This window comes from Dipodomys spectabilis, unplaced genomic scaffold (genome assembly GCF_019054845.1).
Source record: "Dipodomys spectabilis isolate Male_0828 unplaced genomic scaffold, ASM1905484v1 ptg000419l, whole genome shotgun sequence".
NCBI classification, from domain to species: Eukaryota; Metazoa; Chordata; class Mammalia; order Rodentia; family Heteromyidae; genus Dipodomys; species Dipodomys spectabilis.
The window spans coordinates 694,955-714,304 of NW_024871096.1; the positions used below are offsets into that span (position 1 = coordinate 694,955).

General features: G+C 45.1%; 1 protein-coding gene across 6 annotated transcripts in view; it reads left to right on the top strand.

Annotated features, from left to right (window-relative positions):
- Fam120b (family with sequence similarity 120B) overlaps window positions 1-17,554 on the top strand; it is a 45,625-nt gene extending 28,071 nt beyond the window's left edge. The window contains exons 7-11 of one of the 6 annotated variants that reach the window (XM_042667734.1): window positions 3,436-3,642; window positions 4,731-4,839; window positions 8,444-8,530; window positions 16,251-16,302; window positions 17,283-17,554. In XM_042667734.1, the coding sequence (XP_042523668.1) occupies window positions 3,436-3,642; window positions 4,731-4,839; window positions 8,444-8,530; window positions 16,251-16,291 (444 nt within the window). In that variant the 3' untranslated portion in view covers window positions 16,292-16,302; window positions 17,283-17,554. The remainder of the gene's footprint in view (window positions 1-3,435; window positions 3,643-4,730; window positions 4,840-8,443; window positions 8,531-16,250; window positions 16,303-17,282) is intronic. The other 5 variants (XM_042667736.1, XM_042667735.1, XM_042667733.1 and 2 more) reach the window with 5 other exon arrangements.
- Window positions 17,555-19,350: the final 1,796 nt, after the last annotated feature.

The following is a 19,350-nucleotide window of genomic DNA, read 5'->3' on the forward strand; positions in this document are numbered from 1 at the left end:
CATTTTCTAGTGGTTTATTGGAGATAAGAATCTCATGGACTTTCCTGCTGGCTTTGAACCGCAATCCTCAGATCTCAGCCTCCTGAGTAGCTAGGATTACAGGCATGAGCCACCAGCGCCTAGCTCTTTGTCATTTTTTAAACTGGGTTGTTTAACTGAATTATTTGTGTTCCTATGAGTTTGCACATAAGCCTCATCAAATATATAGCTTACAGACTTCTTTTCTTCTGCCATAGGCTTCCTTCTCTTTTTACTGATTGTCCCTTTGCTGTGTAGGAGCTTCTTAGTTGAACTAGCCCTACTTATTTTTTAAATTGCCTGAGCTTTTGGTATGATACCTCAAGAAATATGTGGGATTTCAGCTCTAGAGAGAAGCTATTCCAAGAATAGGAGACAGATAATCAGGACCAGTTGAACACAAAGAAACACTAGTAAAACAGTTAATAGAAATACAGGTTTTAGAACAGGGCTGGGAGGGAGGTTACCAGGAATTCAGTGTGCTATAGAAGACACATTCACTGAGTCAAGGTGGGCAATGTGCTAATTGTAGACAGTGCATTCTGGAGTGTTTTGCTATCAAGAAGAAAGAAAAATCATGATACACTGTTAGGAATGAAATGGATGTGGAGGATATCACAGCAGACCCCCACCACAAGTGAAAAAAATACAGTGAAACACTGCAAGCAGCTCTAAGACACATCATTCAGCTACTTGGATGCACAGGGCCAAGTCCCATGAAGCACAGATGGCATAACCCCGTCTCATTGCTATTTCATGAAAGTAAATCCAGATTTCCAAACAAAATATCAATAAATTGAATCCAGCAATAAGTAAAAGTAATGGTAGTGGCCCCTCTTAAGTAAAGGCTTTCAGGATAACTTTAAAATGTCACAATATGCAACAAAAACCTTTAATTTTCTCACCGTAGCCAAAATATGTAATCAACCCAGATGCCCCTCAGTGGATGAATGGATCAAGAAAATGTGGTATATATCAGTGAAATTCTACTCATCCATCAGAAAGAATGACACTGTACTATCTTTAAGGAAATGGAAAGACTTGGAAAACATTCTATTAAGCGAAGTAAGCCAGACCCAGAGAAACATATGTTACATGACTTCCCTTGTCTGTGGTAACCAGAATGTGCCTATAAATCTACAAGTAAACACACTGGATTGTAAAGGACAAAAAATACACGGACATGATAAACTGTACAGGTCTCTAGGCATTCACACATAGTGAGCCCAAAGGAGATGAACACACAGGCACAGTAGCTAGCTGCATCTGACCATATAAAATACTTATCAAAATGCCAGGAAGTGGAAAAAGAGCATTTTTGTTTTCTTTCTTTGTTGCAGTTTTTGTTTTCATGTCCTTTTGTCTTGATTGTTTATCTGTCTTTGGGAGGGTCAGGGGAGGCAAAGAAATGGTGGGACAAAGTGGTAAACAAATGTAGTAGTGATACTGACTAGACACTGTGTTGAAATGAACTATACCATTTGTGATTGGGGACAGGAGGGAAAAACTGGGAAAGAGCAAGGAAAGGGGTGACATTGTTCAAAAAGAAATGAGCTCTTTAACTGACCTCTGTAACCAAAATCCCTTTATACATCACCTTTATAATAATAAATACTTTTTAATATTTGATTAACTATTAATCCTGGATAATCCTGGTTCATGATACTTATCTTAAAATAGTGATTAAACTTCTCTTAATAAGTAAAACCTTGCTTAGGAAGGGGATAAAACATCTGTAACTCCTTCCTAGTTCATTTGGTTTCATAAGCTATTTTAGCACATTTTAATGAGGTTGGGCAGTATGATCAAAGTGTAGGTGCCCCGAAGGGACTTGCTTTTCTTGTGCTTAACTTGCTACTGGTCACTTGGACATTGGCCATGTTGATACCTGTGTGGGGTCACCACAGCCAGCCAGGCTCACGCTCAGAACACCAGTGATTCTCCTCATCAGGAAGGACTTGGCAAGGAGAAGAAACGCTTCATGTTACCATGACATTCTTAATTTGTAACATTAGCAGCCATCAGCCTTTTGGGTTATATATGCATTTTATTTTGAAATCAAATTTTTAAACTAAGGTTTTTAGCTGGGTGCCTGTGTTTCACACCTAAAATCCTAGCTACTTAGTTTTGTTTTTTTTGGGGGGGTCCAGTTGTGGGGCCTGAACTCTGGGCCTGAGCGCTGTCCCTCAGCTCTTTATCTCAAGGCTAGGGCTCTACGACTTGAGCCACAGTGCAGTGCCACTTCCGGCTTTTTTCTTTTTGCTTATGTGGTGCTGAGGAATCGAACCCAGGGCCTCAGGCATGCAAGGCAAGCGCTCTACCAATGAGCCACCTTCCCAGCCCAATCCTAGCTACTTAGGAGGCTGGAAGCCAGCCCCAGCAGGAATGTCCATGAGACTCTCATCTCCAAACAGCAAAAAGCCCAAAGTAGAGATGTGGCTCAAGTGGTAAAGCACTAGTCTTGAGCAAAAAAAGTTATGGGACAGTTCCATGGCCCTGAGTTCATGCCTCAGTGCTCGCTCGCTCTCTCTTTTTCTCTCTCTCTCTCCCTTCCTCTCTTTCTCTCCCCCTCCCTCCCCCCTTTCTCTCTCTCTCACACACACACAAATACACACAAATGAGGATTTTAGTCCCACAGCAATATAGTTGCATTAGCAGAAACACCGCCTGCTCATGTCTAAAGTGATGCCTTGTATGCTCTCCCTCTCCCTTTGCTTTAAAGCAAGTTTTCTAGACGGGCGCCGGTGGCTCACGCTTGTAATCCTAGCTACTCGGGAGGCTGAGATCTGAGGATCACAGTTCAAAGCCAGCCAGGGCAGGAAAAGTCCTTGAGACTCTTATCTCTAATAAACCACTCAGAAAACCAGAAGTGGCACCATGGCTCAAGTGGTAGAGCGCTAGCCTTGAGCTAGAGCTGAGGGACAGCACCCAGGCCCAGAGTTCAAGCCCTGCAACCGACCAAAGGGAAAAAAAAAAGCTTTCTGGAGGAGTAAACCTAGCAGTAAATAATCTTGCCAAGTAGCCTGTCCATCTCCCCCCAAGCCACAGTTCTGCTTCAGGCCAGTGGGCCTTTCTTTCTGGAGCCTAGAGGTATAGAACCAGACCACTGAGTGGCAGGTCTGTGTGCAAACAGGCCTGAGCAAACATCTACAGCTCATGGGGGTAGATGGTGAACAAGATGGGCTCTCTGATGGGACTCCGCGCATAACTCCCTTCAGTGGAGCTTGTTTGCAGGGCCTCTTGAAATCAACCGAACTGATGAGATCTGGTATGATGTCCAATGCTAACTAAGCAAGCATCTTTTCTGAGGAGTTAGCTTTGCAGTATTGAGCCTCCTTCAGGCACTTCCTGTATACAGTTGATTCTGTTAGAGCTCTGTGTGATTGTTTTGGTTTCTGTGTGTGTTTCTCTTTGCAGCTAGATTATATTAGTCCCAGAGCTGTACAGCTTGGGTCCCTCTTCATCCGTGGCCTCACCACCCTGGTGCTGGTCAATAGTGCGTGCGGCTTTCCCTGGACCATGAGTGCATTCATGCCTTGGAACGTGTTTGATGGCAAGCTTTTTCATCTGAAGTACTTACAATCTGAAAAGGGATATGCTGTAGAGGTTCTTTTGGAACAAAATGTAAGTTGTTCTTTGTTTTGTTTTTTGTTTTATGTTCATTAAACAACAGTAAGTTTGGAACCAGTAGCTCTAGTCATTAGGAAGATGAGGGGTTGCCTATGCTAATGGTTCCAGGGCTTTAGAAAAACAAACCTACTCCCTAGAAATACCTCGTTATTCTAGGCTTCAAAACTTCCTAGAACTAACATGCTGACTGCACTTGTATTTCTACAACTTCTTTCCTAATGGGTTCAATTGTTCCAAATACCAGAAACATGCAACTGGCAGCATCAGCATCCATATCAGTATCAGCTCATAGTCTCCTGGAATGTGTAGCATGTGTAGAGGGGAAAACCGCACTCATGTGTAGAGGGGAAAACCGCACTCCCTCAGAGGAGCCTTCTGGACACCCAGTGAGACCAGACACTTCTGAAGGCCATCCATGTCCAAGGGGACATTGGCTGCAACTCCGGTTTTCTCAGTACAGTTGCTACATTATTCCTGGAAGATTTCCAAATAAGGCCTTATGCCAAGCTCATTTGGAATGTTTTATTACCCACAGGGTTGCAAAGGCAGTGTGATCATGAGAGCATGCTGGATTGTTAGATAAAACACTACAGGCTTTCACACCAAAGGGAAAACATTTGACGGTGTGTTGCCATCACCATTTCTCACCAAAACTTAAGGACTGTAAGTGCTGAGAGCTTAGAAGTAACCTGTCCTGCACAGGCAGCAAAAGCCCTTGTGTACGTTAGAAGAGCTCACAAACAAGAAGGGAACCTGTCCTTCAGAGGTGGCAGTGGGAGTGGAACTGTGAGGTCACGCCATCCGTCACTTCTTTACTCAAAATACCTCAAGGTATTTTGGGCCAGCATCATAACCTGGGTGCTGTGTTTCTGAGGCACTCATAAGGGAAGCCGTCTCCTAAGGCACTGTGGCCACACTGAAGGACTGCAGCCTTCCTCTCTAGCATAGAGTGGACAGCCACACTGGTTGGGTGTCGTTGGGGAATGGTCCCCCTGTGGGCTGTGTCCCTCTGCCCCATGTCGGACCCTGCTGAATGTCATAGAATATGCAGCGACTCTCACTTGCATCTGATCTATCTCCAGAGATCTTGGCTCACAAGATTCCAAAACCTGAAGGCAGTGGTCTGCAAAGCTTGTGGAAGGGAGAACCGACGCATTGTGGGCAAGTCACACTGGACCTCTCACCACACAGGTGGGCAAGGCTCAGGCCCTCTACCTGTCACAGATTCTCCTAGGGCCCATCCTGGGTCAAGGGTGGACCCGGTGGCTTCCTGTGTCTTATTAAAAGAAAAAGTTCCTTGTGGGAGGCAGAGATAGGAGGATTTCAGTTCAAGCCCAGCCAAGGCAAAAAGCTGAGTCTGGAATCTGTGGTTGATACCTGTAATCCCAGCTCCTTGAGAGGCTGAGACTGTTGGGATTGCAGTTCAAAGCTTTGCCATACACATTCTCCTTGGACTGGAAAGGACAGTCTAGGCGTGTTATTGTACTGTTGAGAGGCCTAACATAGATGAGTTACACCCATGCATGTATCTGAGTGGGACGTGAGACCCTTCCTCAAAAATTAACAGTAGAAAATAGGGCAAGAGATGTGGTTAGAGTGCCTGCCTGGCAAACACAAGAACCAGAGTTCAAATCCCAGTCCAGGGTTGGGAGAAGCTGGGCCCTGTGGCGCATGCCTCTGTGGACCCTGCAGGCAGAGAGGAGGTTTGTGGTCGACGGCAGACAGGCAAAAAGTGAAAGGCCCTATCCAAAAACAATAGGATAGCAGAGCACTCCCCTCAACACCGTGCCACAGATAAATGAATGCACAGCAGCCAGAGCTTTCCACCACAGGCTGGCTGCACACTTACTGTGTGGCCTGTTTGGAGCTCTTCACCTGTTTACATTTTCCATTATTCATACTACTTTTATGTGCACTGTTCACTTACAATAGAGAATTCTAAATAGCATACACAATTATAGATCAAAATGTAATTGAACTTTAGATAAACGTTGCCAGCTTTTTTCCTCAAACCCTGTCATCACTCCCCTCTTCACCAGCAGTGATTAGGGTCTATCAGGTAGTATCTTGATAGCATTTCAAAGTGGTAGATTTAAAAAAAAAACAAATTTGAAGGCAGGTGCTGGTGGTTCAGGCCTGTAATCCTAGCTGCTCAGGAGGCTGAGATCTAAGGATCATGGTTCAAATCCAGCCTGGTCTGGAAGGTCTGTGAGACTTGTCTCCAGTTAACCCCCAGAAAAACCAGAAGTAGTACTGTAGTTCCAGGTGGTAGCACACTAGCCTGGAGCAAAAAGAACTCAGGGACAGCACCTACGCCCTGAGTTCAAGCCCCAGGACTGACATAAAAAAAAAAAATTTGATAGAAATGAAAAAGTATCTCATTGATAGTCTCATGGTGTACATCTTACTAGGATTTCTTTTGTTAATGAGCCTCGTTTTATGGTTCTGGAGCCTGAACTCAGGGTGTCACACAGCCACGCTGGCAGTCTACTACTTGAGCCCCTCCACTGTCTTTGCTCTGTTTTTGAGATAGCGTCGCTTTTTGCCCAGGCCAGCCTGGACCACAGTCCTCCGCCTTATGTTTCTTGTCATGACTGAATTTGCACCATTGTTGGCCTGTTCTTTTCCATGCATGAGGTCTTGTGACTCCTCTTGCTCCGGCTAGCCTCAGGTGTGTGCTGCCTGATCTCTGCCACCAATGCCAAGCTGCTAAAGAGGTTTTACATTTTACTTTTCGGTTTCCTCCTTTGTTTGATATCTATACCCTTTTTGCTTCAATTATTTCTGAGATTACTCATGCTCTGGCCAGGTTAAACCATAGTCCATCCGTGCCCAGCTGCTTGTTCAGAAGGGGTCTCACTTATGTTTTGCCTGTGCTGATAGTGAACCACAATCTTTCTGATTTCAGGATTACAGGTGTGAGCCACTGTGCCAGCCTGTAGTACCTCATTATTTTTTGTGATGGGGCAAGAAAACTCACCTCAAACTCTGCCCACTGAGCTGTCTTCAGGAGCTCTGTCAGCCTTGCAGATTTCATCTCAGCAGCTATGTGTGGCATGATCAGCAATCTGCCCAGCCCTACCACACTTTGTCCATGGACTATAATGGAATGGTGGCTGGGACGTGAAGCCATTACCAAGAGGAAGGCATCTTTTCCACACTTTCCAAGTCCTTTCCTGCTACCAGCTCCAGATGGAATTTGAGGCTGTAGAGCAAAAACTTTGCAAAATTACAGTGAAAGTCTACCACATTCTTTCTTTCTTCCAGTTTCCTGTTGCCAGAGACTCAGAATGTACTCCAGACTTAAGTTCCTAATTGAGATTGCTAAAGAATAGGACAAGTGGAAAGGGACTTGCTGCCTGAGGCAGCTTTGGCACATGACCATCATCATAGGAGCTTGCCTGCCCAGACTCCCCCAATCATGCTGCCTGATGCAGTAGGCCTCCCTGTGAGTTTGCATATAGAGCCACAGCCACTCAGAGCATAAGGCCAGCAGGAACGCTGGGTACTGTGCATGTAAAGACCTCCGTGATTGGAGATGCTTCCTGTCTTTGCTGGAAATAGGCGCTTACTGGACAAGTGAGGGGCTCAGTGATGAGGATGGCGACCCAGGCATCACTGAGGAGCTGACTGCTGCAGCTACAGCAGGAGAAGTCTAGTGGTGGCACCAGAGTTAGATTTATGTGCATCATCTCAGTGGGGAAAATAAATAAGTAAAACAGGGAGCAGGGAAGGTTCGTTAGGCAGAGCCAGCTGGAGGAGGCTCTTTACTCAAGAGTGGAATTGGACATAGGCACTTAGGGTGGTGGCTCTTCCAGCAGTGGACAGAAATGGGACAGGTCAGAGGCTGTCCCAAGCTCCAGGCTCCAGGCAGCCCTTGGGAGATGCTACAGTGATCCCAGCAACCTTTTCCTCTCAGCATATCATAGAAGCTGCGGTACTGTTTTTCTCACTAGTTGTTGGAATCTCAGGGTTTGTGTTGTGGGCATGTTAAGTGGATTCTTGTGCCCTGTACCCACAATGGCTCCTAACAGAATGGGAACTGAATTTCCAAAGAGACTCAAATATACTACAAATTGTAGCACCCAATGGTCTCCTTCCTAGGGTCTGTGGTTAGTTTTTTTGGCCCTCTTTGTAGAACACTATCAAATTTAAGTATGTGTTAACCAGGCACCAGTGGCTCATGCCTGTCATCCTAGCTACTTAGGAGGCTGAGATCTGAGGATTGTGGTTCAAAGCCAGCCCAGGCAGGAAAGGCTTTTACCTCTAATTAACCACCAGAAAACTAGAAGTGGAGGTTTTAGCTCAAAGTGATAGAGTACTAGCCATAAGCCAAAAGAGCTCAGAGACAACACCCAGGCCTTGAGTTCAAGTCCCACAACCAGCACCAAAAAAAATATTAATGAATTTGTGAGCAGAAAGTGCTACAGAGAAGAGCATCTACCCGGATAAGCAGAATGAAGGGACCAGAAGTGTTCTCATCTTTCTCCTCTGTTAGTAGAAGCAGCTTCTGGACCCATTGCCCCTGGAAGCAGGTCTAGGGGGACCCTGAGATCCCATTTTGAAGGCACACAATAACAAGTTCTTCTCTGGGCTCTTGTTTCTCCATACCCACCTTGAACAAATGTCAGAACCTCCCTTTTGGCTTTGAGTGCAAATTGAGCCAGTCTGGGCTCTAGCTGTCAGTCTGCATGTCTAAGAGTTCATCCTGGCCCTCGTGAACACAACTGCTGTGCTGTTATACTTGGGATAAGACATGTACTGTGCTGCTAATGCTTGGACCATATTTCCACAGGGAGATGGGGGAGACAGGGTTCCAGTTCCCACAGGACAAGCCCCACGTACAGCCATTCCAGACAAGGACAGCCATGGAGAGACCAAGGTCTGTGGAAGAGGCCACCATACTGGTGCCAACTTCTCATTGGCTTTTTTGCTGAAAGTTTTTCCTTTGTTTCAGAAAAGGTTATGTTTATGTTTATGATTTGAGGAGGCAATTCCTCACTTAGTGAAATAGAAAAAATAATTGCCCTACTTACTGCTGGTCTATCCTTCTTTGCCACTTATTTTTTAAAATAAATCCAGCTGTTCAGAATGCAAATTTTGTAATGTAGTCAGTGAAAGGCTCTTACAAAGGTTGCATATAGAAAGTTCATCTTATGGTGACAAAAAGCACAAATAGGAGTTTTCTGGTATCTTGACTTTTTATACATGCAATACATATGTCTTTTTTATTGTCTGTATTGTGCTGAATTTGGGCCTGGGCGCTGTCCCTCAGCTCTTCACCTCAAGCGCTCTACCACTTGAGCCACAGCACCACTCCTGCCTTTTTCTGCTTATATGGTGCTGAGGAATCGAACCCAGGGCCTCATGCATGCAAGGCAAGCGCTCTACCCCTGAGCCACCTTCCCAGCCCCCCCTTATAGATTTGAGAGCTAAACTAGATGGACTTTATATTACTTAAATTTATCCTTTCGTACAAACACTTTTTAAATTTATAATAGTTTTTACTTTTGCAACCGAAAATCCTGATAGAGATGTTGCTCAGATTGCTATCCAGCATAACAACCCTTCTGCTTTGGGCACTTGCGGCCGTTTTTCTCTGAGAACCGCTGGTATAGGCCATCTCTGTGACTGTTGAGCAGAAGCCTCTTGAGTCTGCAGGCTGTGCAGACATCAGAACCTGCCACATAATTCAAAAGACACCAGAATTTCTGATGTGTGTCTGGAGATGGCATCTTCAGTTCCATCAGTGTAGATTTACATTGGCTTGTTATTTCCTTGAGCTAGCTGAACCTGTAAATGTCCCAGCTGGACCTTTTACAACAGGCCTTTCTCTCAGTCTTTCTAGCACTAGGAAGTGAATGAGGCTCCCGTCACTTCATTAGCAGTAAATGACCAGCACACCTGCTCCTACATTGTAACTTTCCTGGTACCCCAGCGTATTGAGATTGCTTTTAATTCAGGAGATGCTGCAGTTCATTGGGCTAAACCACAGAAGAGGGAGACCAGAAGATCTGTGACAGAAGGACATAGCTTGAGAAGGCTTCCCGGGTGTGCCAAGGGTTAGTACAGCTCTGACCAGTGGGAGCAAGATCTGCTAGGTAGAGCAGTCAGGCTTGGGCTGCTTCTTTTTAAATTTTCTATTGTTATGGTAAAGATGATGTAAGTCAGGTAGAGTGCACATATTGTTGGACAATGCCATCCTCTTCCCTTGCTCTTTCCCAGTTTTTCCCACCAGTCTCCACCCACAAGTTGTATAGTTCATTTTCAACATAGCACCCATCGATAACCATGGCTGCATTTGCTCACTCTTTGTCCCTCTATTGCGCAGCCTCCCCTTAAACTCCAACGAACACAGAACAAGAAGAAAAGAAAACAGATTTTAGAGGAAATGACTTTAACTTTTCACCATTAAGTCTAATGCTGACTGTAGGCTAGTTGTATAGTCTTTATTGTATTGAAGAATGTCCCATGGATTCCTAGTTTCTCCAGAGCTTCTATCATAAAGGGGTGTTGAATCTTGTCAAATACTTTTTCTGCATCTATGGAGATGATCATGTGGTTCTTGTCCTTGCTCCTGTTGATATGTTGAATTACATTAATTGAACCAGCTTTGCATCCCTGGAATGAATCCTGTTTGATCATAGTGTATATTTTTTTTCAATGAGTTGTTGAAATTTATTGGCTGAATTTTATTGAGAAATTTTGCATCAATGTTCATCAGAAAATTGGGTCTATAAGTTCTCTTTCTTTGATATGTCTCTGTCTGGTTTTGGGATGAAGGTTATGCTGGCTTTATAGAATGAGTTTGGTAGTGAACTTTCCCTTCCCGTCTCATTGAAGAGCTTGAGGAGTATTGGAGCATGGTTTTCCCGATGTGTAATAACTAGAATATGTCTGATATTCCTAGCAGGGGATCACAATAGCCCAATTACTAAGTGCCTAGAACCATACATAATAAAGCGTGTCATCATGAACTCCAAGAATTAGAAACAAGAGGCTTTTATTATGTCCTATATGCAGTTATTACTAATTTTTGTTTTAGTTTTCTGTACCCTTTGTCTTGTATGTAAGTGTATGGGTGGAAGGAAAAGGTAATCACAGAGACAGCAAGACAAAGAATGAACTACTGCAACAATGTTGCTCACTAGACACTATGTTGGAAATGAACTATACATCTTGGGGGGCTTAGGGAAGGGTAAGTGAAAGAAGATGAGGGAGAGAGGAATAGTGTTTAAAAAGAAATGTACTGCCAGGCTCCGGTGGCTTATGCCTGTAATTCTGGCTACTCAGGAGGCTGAGATCTGAGGATCATGGTTCAGAGCCAGCCCAGGCAGGAAAGTCTATGAAACTCTTATCTCCAGTAAACCACCAGAAAACTGGAAGTATGTGGCTCAAGTAGTAGAGCGCTAGGCTTGAGCTGAAGAGTGCAGGGACAGTGCCCAGGCCCAGAGTTCAAGCCCCACGACCAACAAAAAAAAAGTACTCATTACCTTATTTATATAACTGTAACCCCCTGTTTATCATAAAGATATTTAAATAAATAAATTATAGCCATACCAAAAAAAAAAAACAGCAAAAAGAAAACCTCCTGTTTCCATTTCCAGGAGTTCATTTCAATAAATATTATTTTGTATGATCAGATGCACATATGCATTGTGGCTTTCTATTCCTCTCCTAAGAGTATCCTCATCTGGTCTCACTGCATGAATGCCTAGAGACCTGCATAATGTGTCATGCCCCAGTGTCTTTTAGACCTAGCCTCCACATAGGAAAGAGAACATGCACCACTTGTCTCTCCTGAGCTTGGATTACTTACCGTGATTTGTTCTGGGTCCATCCATTTTCCTGCAAATGACATAATATTCTTTTTTTTTTTATTTATTGTGAAAATACTGTACAGAGGGGTTACAATTACATGGACAAGATAGTGAGTACATTTCTTACCAAACATTGTTGCCTCCTCCTTTGTTTCCCCTTCCCATCCCATCCTCCCCCCAACCAAAGGTGTAAAGTTCGTTTTCGACATAAGGACTTGTACCTCTCATTGTTGCAATGGGTCCACCTGTATCCCTATTTAAGCGATTTGCTTTTTCCCTTCCCCTCCACAAATTATACCAACATCAAATACAGTGAAAGCAGGATTATACTGTGGGGGAGGGACATACAAAGCAACAAAGAAATCATCTTATAAATGTGTTAGAAACAATCGCATGAAAGAAAAAAACATTTGAATACATATCTTAGGCTTCATTTCCCTAACATCAACTTATCTGACCCTTTCTGCTTGACTCATACATATGCTAGTTATTGCAAATAAGGGAAACCATGGGGCCTATGTTTCTTTGGGCCTGGCTTACTTCACTTAATATAATTTTTCCAAGTCTTTCCATTTCCTAACAAATGGGGTGATGTCATTCTTTCTGATGGAGGCATAGAATTTCACTATGTATATATACCACATTTTCTTGATCCATTCATCTACTGAGGGGCATCTGGGTTAATTTTCTTTTTTCTAGTAGCTGTATAAAATTCTGTTGTGTATAGGGACCACATTTTTTGATCCACTCAAAACAGCCCACTCAACTGGGCTGTTTCCACAACTTGGCTATTGCGAATAGTGCAGCAGTGAACACGGATGTGCAAATGTCTTTATGGCATTGCTTCTCTGTGTGAATTAGATTGAATGATGCCAAGAAAAACATGGGGTCCAAAACAGCACCCTTCCTCACCCCTGACTGAGGTATCTCAGAAGATCTCCATGGCAAGTAGTTTTGGCAAAGACCTCGTGGAGGCAGAAGCAGCTGGAGATGTGTGAAGGAGACTCCAAAGCAGAGGCCAAGGCCAGCAGGAGGCCCACCCCTGGGAGCTGACTTCAAAGGATGAGAGTGGCGGCAGGAGAGAAGTGAGAGTTCAGGGTGCCCGGGAGCCCCAGGAGTGCTGGGAGCTTTAGACCTTCCACAGAACATGACTTAGTGGAGTATAAGCAAGTGCTTGGCATGGAGCAGCCACCTGGTGCGCGTGGCCTCTAGATAAGCAGACAGCTACAAGTGGGGAAGAGCTGTGAGTGCCTCAGGACTCGCAGAAACCGCTCACACAGAAGCCCTTCTTGTTCCTACAAAGGAGCTAGAAGGTCTTTCTCTGCCGTCTCACTGTCTGAATTAAGGTTGCCTTTGTCCAGAATTTGGGCTCAGGTGACAGCTGTCAGTATAGTGGAGAAGAGGCAAATGGAATGAGCACACTTACCCAGCTGGAGGAGAGAACTGGTCTGACACTCATTCAGCTGGAGGAGAGAGCTCACCTGTCCTGAAGTAAAGGGGTCTGCACACAGAATATCCTCTTGATTATTAGCAGCTGGCCCTGGAGCTCTGGAGCTACATGAGTTTTGGGGGGGTGGTCCTTTTGCGTGGTGGATGAGCACATCGTAAACCATAGCACTTCATGGTGAGTTAGATGGATGAGCTGGTGCTGCCCTCAAGCCAGACCTGCTCATATCAAGAGCCGGGGTGTGCAGGATGGTGAGGGCTGAAGCTGCCTGCCTCTGTCTTGTCTAGATGCTACCACTGTGTAGCTTTTTACAGGCAGACCTGGGTCAGCACCTACCCGCAGGCCGTAGCTGTGCCCAAAATGCGTCGGATGTTACATTAATTCTGAGGTGTTTGTAAATATTTATGTGGAATTCAAGCTAGTGCCTGAGCTGTGGTTGTTTATTCAACAGCATGGGAAAAGGTCACAAGTGTTAGCGTATTTCCCTTCCTTAGTGCTATGGAAGAGAATACAGGCACAGAAAACAAAAAAAAAAAATTGGTTTCTTTAAATTCTGTTAGCAGAGAACACTGACAGTGGCCAGAAATTTTTCCTCACTGAGATGGAAACGAAGCAGTGACTCTCCTGGGACAGAAGGTCCCTGACAGAGAGGAGGGACCTCTTCCCCAGCACTCCTTGAGGTAGTCCTCACACCATTGGTCCTGTGTGTGTTTGTTTGTTTTTGCCAGTCCTGGGGCTTGAACTCAGGCCTAGGCACTGTTCCGGAGCTTCTTTTTGCTCCAGGCTAGCACTTGAGCCACACACCAACCACTTGTGGCTCTTCCTGTGCATGTGGTACTAAGAGCTTCATGAATGCTAGACAAACACTCGACCGCTCAGCCACATCCCCAGCCCTGTTAGGTTTCTGTGTGTCAGATAGATACAGAATTGGGCAGTGGAACTCTAGACTGGTGAGAGGATGGTGCTGGCCTCTGCGGGACCTGGGTCTGTCCCTGGGAGGGAGGCAGCCATGCAGTGGGCTCCTCAGAAGATCCAGGTATCTGACTGGGAATACAGATCATCAGGACCCAGAAGCCTAGGCCCTGGTCAGGTTCCAAAAAGTACAATTTCTTGGAGATGACCCTCTCCAAATGTGGGGCTTTTCAAGAGTGCTTTTCCTACCCCTTTCTGCTTATAACAGAATTGTAGGCTACTGAGAAGAATTGCAGACATAATGAAGGCTGGGCACCGGTGGCTCACGCCAGGAATCCCAACTACTGAGGAGGCTGAGATCTGAGGATCACAGTCCAACAACCACAAGAAACATCATAAAGGTCTTCTCTCTGCTTTAAGTCTTAACTCCTCCAGGAATTTCCTGAGCTTTGTGTCCCAGGTTCCAACCCTTTGTTACTGAACATCACTGCCCTTACAAGCACTCAGACACTCACTGAAGGAAGTCTGGGTGGCTGTGGGTTTCCTGACAACGTGACTCCACATCACTTTATTGTACGTGCACATGCCTTCCATTGTCAGTCCCCAGGGCCGTGGTAGAGACTGAAGTCTTGGTCCTCATTAGACTCTGCGAGTGACACCTAGCTTACCATTGTGTGCACACATCTGCAGCACCCATTTCAACTTACTTACGTAAAGTGAAAGCAGTACACGTTTTATTTCAGTGTATAAATGTAGATAAAGATAACTAGAAACAACATGCTGCACTTCCTGACCCAGACAGGAGTAGCTGAGGAGGCTGTGAGCAGCACATCATATAACTGCAGGCACCAGAGTACACAGGGACCTAGTCTGTCACACATCTGATCCATCTCGCAGTGCTACCCTGAGCAGCATGTCTCCTGCAGGCCCAAGAGGTCCCAGCACCCACACAGCCATGCTGACCTTCAAGACGCACTGGGTGTTCCTAGGGAGGCTGTATCTGGCTTCCTGTCTAAAGAAGCACACTTGCTTCCGTGCCAATCACTTGGAAACAGGAACATAAGAATTGGCTCCTTTCATGGTATTATGTCATAAGGATGATGGGTTTCAATCATCGCCATCCACAGTGCATAGGCATGTTGCTGTGCCGCAAGTGTCTGATGTTGGGTGTTCTGTGCAAAGGGTTTGTTGCACATGGTTGATCTGTGGATGTTGTTAGAGTCAAGAGTAGTGATGTGTTTCCAGGTCAGGCAGTTGACTTTTTATCTGAGAAGTGCTATGATTGAATTCTGGGCTACCACATTTTTGGCTGGCTTCTACCTGTTTTTTGTATTTCTTGGAGAAGAAAGCAGTCTCCGTAGAAAGTTGTCACTATTTAGAGGACAGAAGCAACCAAGACAATTCTTTATATTAGAATAAAACTCGGTGCCTCATAACGCAAGTGTCCAATCTATGTCCTAATTGTCAAGTTTCCTTCCAGAGCCTGGACCTGGCTAGGCAAATGTGGAGCTGGTGGGTGGGGAGCTGAGGCAGCTGGGACCCAGGACCGAAGGCTGCTGGATGGGGTGCACTTCAGGGGTGATCAGCATCAAAGCTTGGGGCCCAGCTAACCTGTGAACAAATGGGAACCAGAGAAGGCTTTAACTTCTTTGCTGTCACTCAGCCCAGCTGGTGAGCTGTTAAATTCCACAGTCATTCCCCTGTGATTCTTCACAGAAGTTCCTTCTCATGGTAATTCTAGGGAAGCTTGTGCTCTTTTAGACTACAGGGTGGGAAGGAAGAGTAATCGTAATCGAGAAGCCTTTTTTTTTTTTGTTAAACAATCAGACCTCACACTTTGGGGTCATCAAGCAGGGCGTGTTAAGGTCACGCTTCCATATGCCAGAGGAAAACCAAAAACGTAAAGATGTGTAGAAAAGTACCATTTTAAAGGTGTGCATGGATAAACCATGACCTTTTTACTGGAGGTTAGTTCTGCTCTCAACATCCTTGGCTTTCAGAAAGGCAGGAAGTGGCCAACCACAGTGGGGTAAGAGGGAGCCCCGGACCTAGCCTTGGAAAACCACACATGGCTCCTCAGAGAGCCCTCCCAGCCATCTGCATATGAATTCCATTTCCAAAGTCATTAGCAGAAATAAATGTCTAGATAATATGCAGATGGTTGGAACTGGTGTTAAGAGGAACATTTTTGACAGTTTTCTTCCACTAAAAGCACTACCTCCTAATTAATTGCTTCCACTTTAATGGAATAATTATAGAAGAAAATTTTAATGACAGGTGGCCACAACTGAAAAAAGGATAAAGTTCTGTTCTCTAAATACAACGCAGCATACTATTCATGCATATTCAGAAATGTGCAGCTTTTTTGTTTGAGTATTTAGAGAGATGTCATTCTCATTTTGGGTTTTGTGTGTTTGGTTCAGGAAGCAGACAGTACGAGTATGACCACTGGAGAAGGTACTAGGCCTCATCCAGGTAAGCATCTACCTCTCCTGCATCTTTGGAAGAGTTGGTTCATAGCTGAGTTTCTACACTGAGTTCTAAGAGTTCACAGGGTTAATTAACTTGGTGCGTTCTCCTTACTGGGATCAGCCAACTCAGTGCAAGACATCTTTGCTTCCTCTGGAAAGAATGCAGAGAGATCAAGGCCAGCGTGAGGATCTCCTCTCCCGCGTCCTCTGGAGAGGTGCTCTTGCTGCTGGCTCCACAAGGGCAGAGCAGCTGGGAAGAGGGAAGCATGCTCTTTTCACTATTAAAAATGTTTGCTGAGTTACTCCACAGGCTGTGCTTGACTCCATGCTCCAAAGCGATGGTTACTGCAGGATCAGTCTTTGCTTCCAGCATATAAGACATCGTGGACGTTTTTTTGAAAGAATAAATTGGAATTTAATTGTACCTTGCCTTTAAAAAAATACTGGATTATGAAGACATTTTCCCAAATTATTAGTCGTTGAAAACATGGTGTCTAATTAAAGATCATTTTTATTTATTTATTTTTGTCAGTCATGGGGCCTGAACTCTGGGCCTGGGCGCTCTCTGTCCCTCAGCTCTTCAGCTCAAGGCTCTCCAGCCTTGAGCCATAGCGCCACTTCCAGCTTTTTCTGCTTATGTAGTGCTGAAGAATCGAACCCAGGGCCTCATGCATGCAAAGCAAGCACTCTACCACTGAGCCACCTTCCCAACCCCATTTTTAAAAATCTGTCTTAGCTGGGCACCGGTGGCTCACGCCTGTCATCCTAGCTACTCAGGAGGCTGAGATCTGAGGCTCGCGGTTCAAAGCCAGCCCGAACAGTAACATCCATGATACTCTTATGTCCAATAAACCACCAGAAAACTGGAAGTGGCACTGTGGTTCAAGTGGTAGAGCACTGGCCTTGAGCTGAAGAGCTCAGGGACAGCGCCCAGGCCCAGAGTTCAAGCCCCACGACCGACCAAAAAAATTTTTTTTGCTTTAGTTATTTTTTCAGATAAGGTCTTAATTTTTTTGCCCAGGGCTTTGGATCTCCATCTTCCTACCTATACCTCCTACACAAGTGACTGGAATCACAAGTGACTGCCACCTTGCCTGGTCTACTGGTTGAAGTGAAATCTCACCAACTGTTTCCCCCATTGGCCTTGATCTTTAATCTCTGCATCTCAAGTAACCAGAATTACAGATAGGAGGCTAAAAGTTCTATTTTCTCCTTATTTGTGTAACAAATAAATTTCTCCTTAGACTGAGAATTGACTTTCTTTCGCAGTGTCTACATACTGACTTGTCAGTAAAATACTTGTATTCATTTGGCTCCAGTCCACACAGGGTCTCTGGGCTGCCTCTGCTGCCTGTGAATGTCCTTGGCAGACCTTCCATGTTGCTTGCATTGTGACTTCCTCCAGTCTCCCCTGCAGCTTCATCTCCAATCACTACTCAGGGGGCTCCTCACAAGGACTTTGTTTTTTGTTTGTTGTTGTTGTTGTTGTAGTTCTTTTTTGTTTTTTTGGGGGGGGGCGGGTCTGGTCATGGGGTGCTGTCCCTCAGCTCTTCAGCCTTCAGCTCAAGGCTAGCGCTCTACCACTTGAGCCACAGCGCCACTTCCGGCTTTTTTTTTCCTTTTTGCTTATGTGGGGCTGAGGAATGGAACCCAGGGCCTCAGGCATGCAAGGCAAGCGCTCTACCACTGAGCCACCTTCCCAGCCCTCTCAAGGACTTTGATTCTGCCCAGAACCAGAGGAGGCCAAGGCCTCCCAGGACTTCATTTTAAATGACTTCATAACTCCTATATTATGCATGCCTGAAAAAAACAGTATCCCTTGGACAAGATCACTTTCTGCTGTTTATTCAAAGCAGTTCTACCTGGAACATGACTGCAGCATGTCTGGGACCCAACCAGATATCTGAACCTTTGGAAGCATCTCTAGGTGTGCCTGTGTAAGCAGAGTGTCCCATGAGCTTGCTCCTCAAAGAAACACGGTGGAACCTGTGACCTGTGGAGTTGTGGTATTCCCTAGCATACCTTCAAGATACTGTTTTTATATTGTCTCTTCAAAGTACTGGACCTTTTAAAGGTGCTAGCCTCCTTAACAACCTTATCCTCCTCAGCTATAACTTTATGTACACTCCTTTTCTGCAGGTTTTTCAAATCTTTCTACTCCGCTTTTTTTTTCTCATTCTCACAGTGAATTTGGCTATAAGCAGTCAGTAAAACCCTTGCCATCATCTTCCACAATCTTTATGATGCTCCACCTTGAAATTTCCTGTGTCATATAACCCAGTCTGTCCTTACATTCTACCTCCCACAAAGGCTCAACACACACACAAAATGTAAACAGTTATTTGCCAGAACATGAATGGCCTCTAGTCCAGTTCCCAGTGCCCCATCTCCATCTGAAATGACTTCTCTCCACATTTCTCTTGGTGTCCTGCTGGCATCCTGGTCTTCTGAGCTCCCATGACAGTTACCTATCAAGCTCCACTCAAAGCATCCCGGATCATCTGTGGCCTCCAAACTTTTCCCGTCTTCTGCAAACCAATGTCAAAGGCTTTTGAACTGTATCATCAGGTATGAGCACAACATCTCCACTGCTGGTACCAGTTTTCTGTTTGTCAGTTTCCCATCACTGATGGAAATCATTCCAAAAACCAGCTGAAAAGGAGGAAAGGACTAGAAATGTAGCTCAGTGGTAGAGTGAGCGCTTTGCTAGAAGGCATAAGATCCTGGGTTCAATTCCCAAAACAAAGCGAGAGTGGAGAGACAGAAGACAGTATTTATGTTAGATCATGGTGTCGCTTGGCCCCACAAGTTTGTGTCTTTGGTGAGAACAAATGGTGGCAGAGCATGGACTGGGGAAAAGCTGTGCTAGGGAGCGAAGAGCGAGGAGGCGCCACTGGGATCTCAGTATCTCCAAGGGCATACCCTCATGACCTGCGTTTCTCTCAGTACTGCCTCCTAAAGGCTTACACTTCCTGGTGGCACCTTAGGCTGCAACCAGGCCTTTGGTGCATAGCCTTTGAGGAACACTCCAGAAAGAAACCTTATCAGGAAT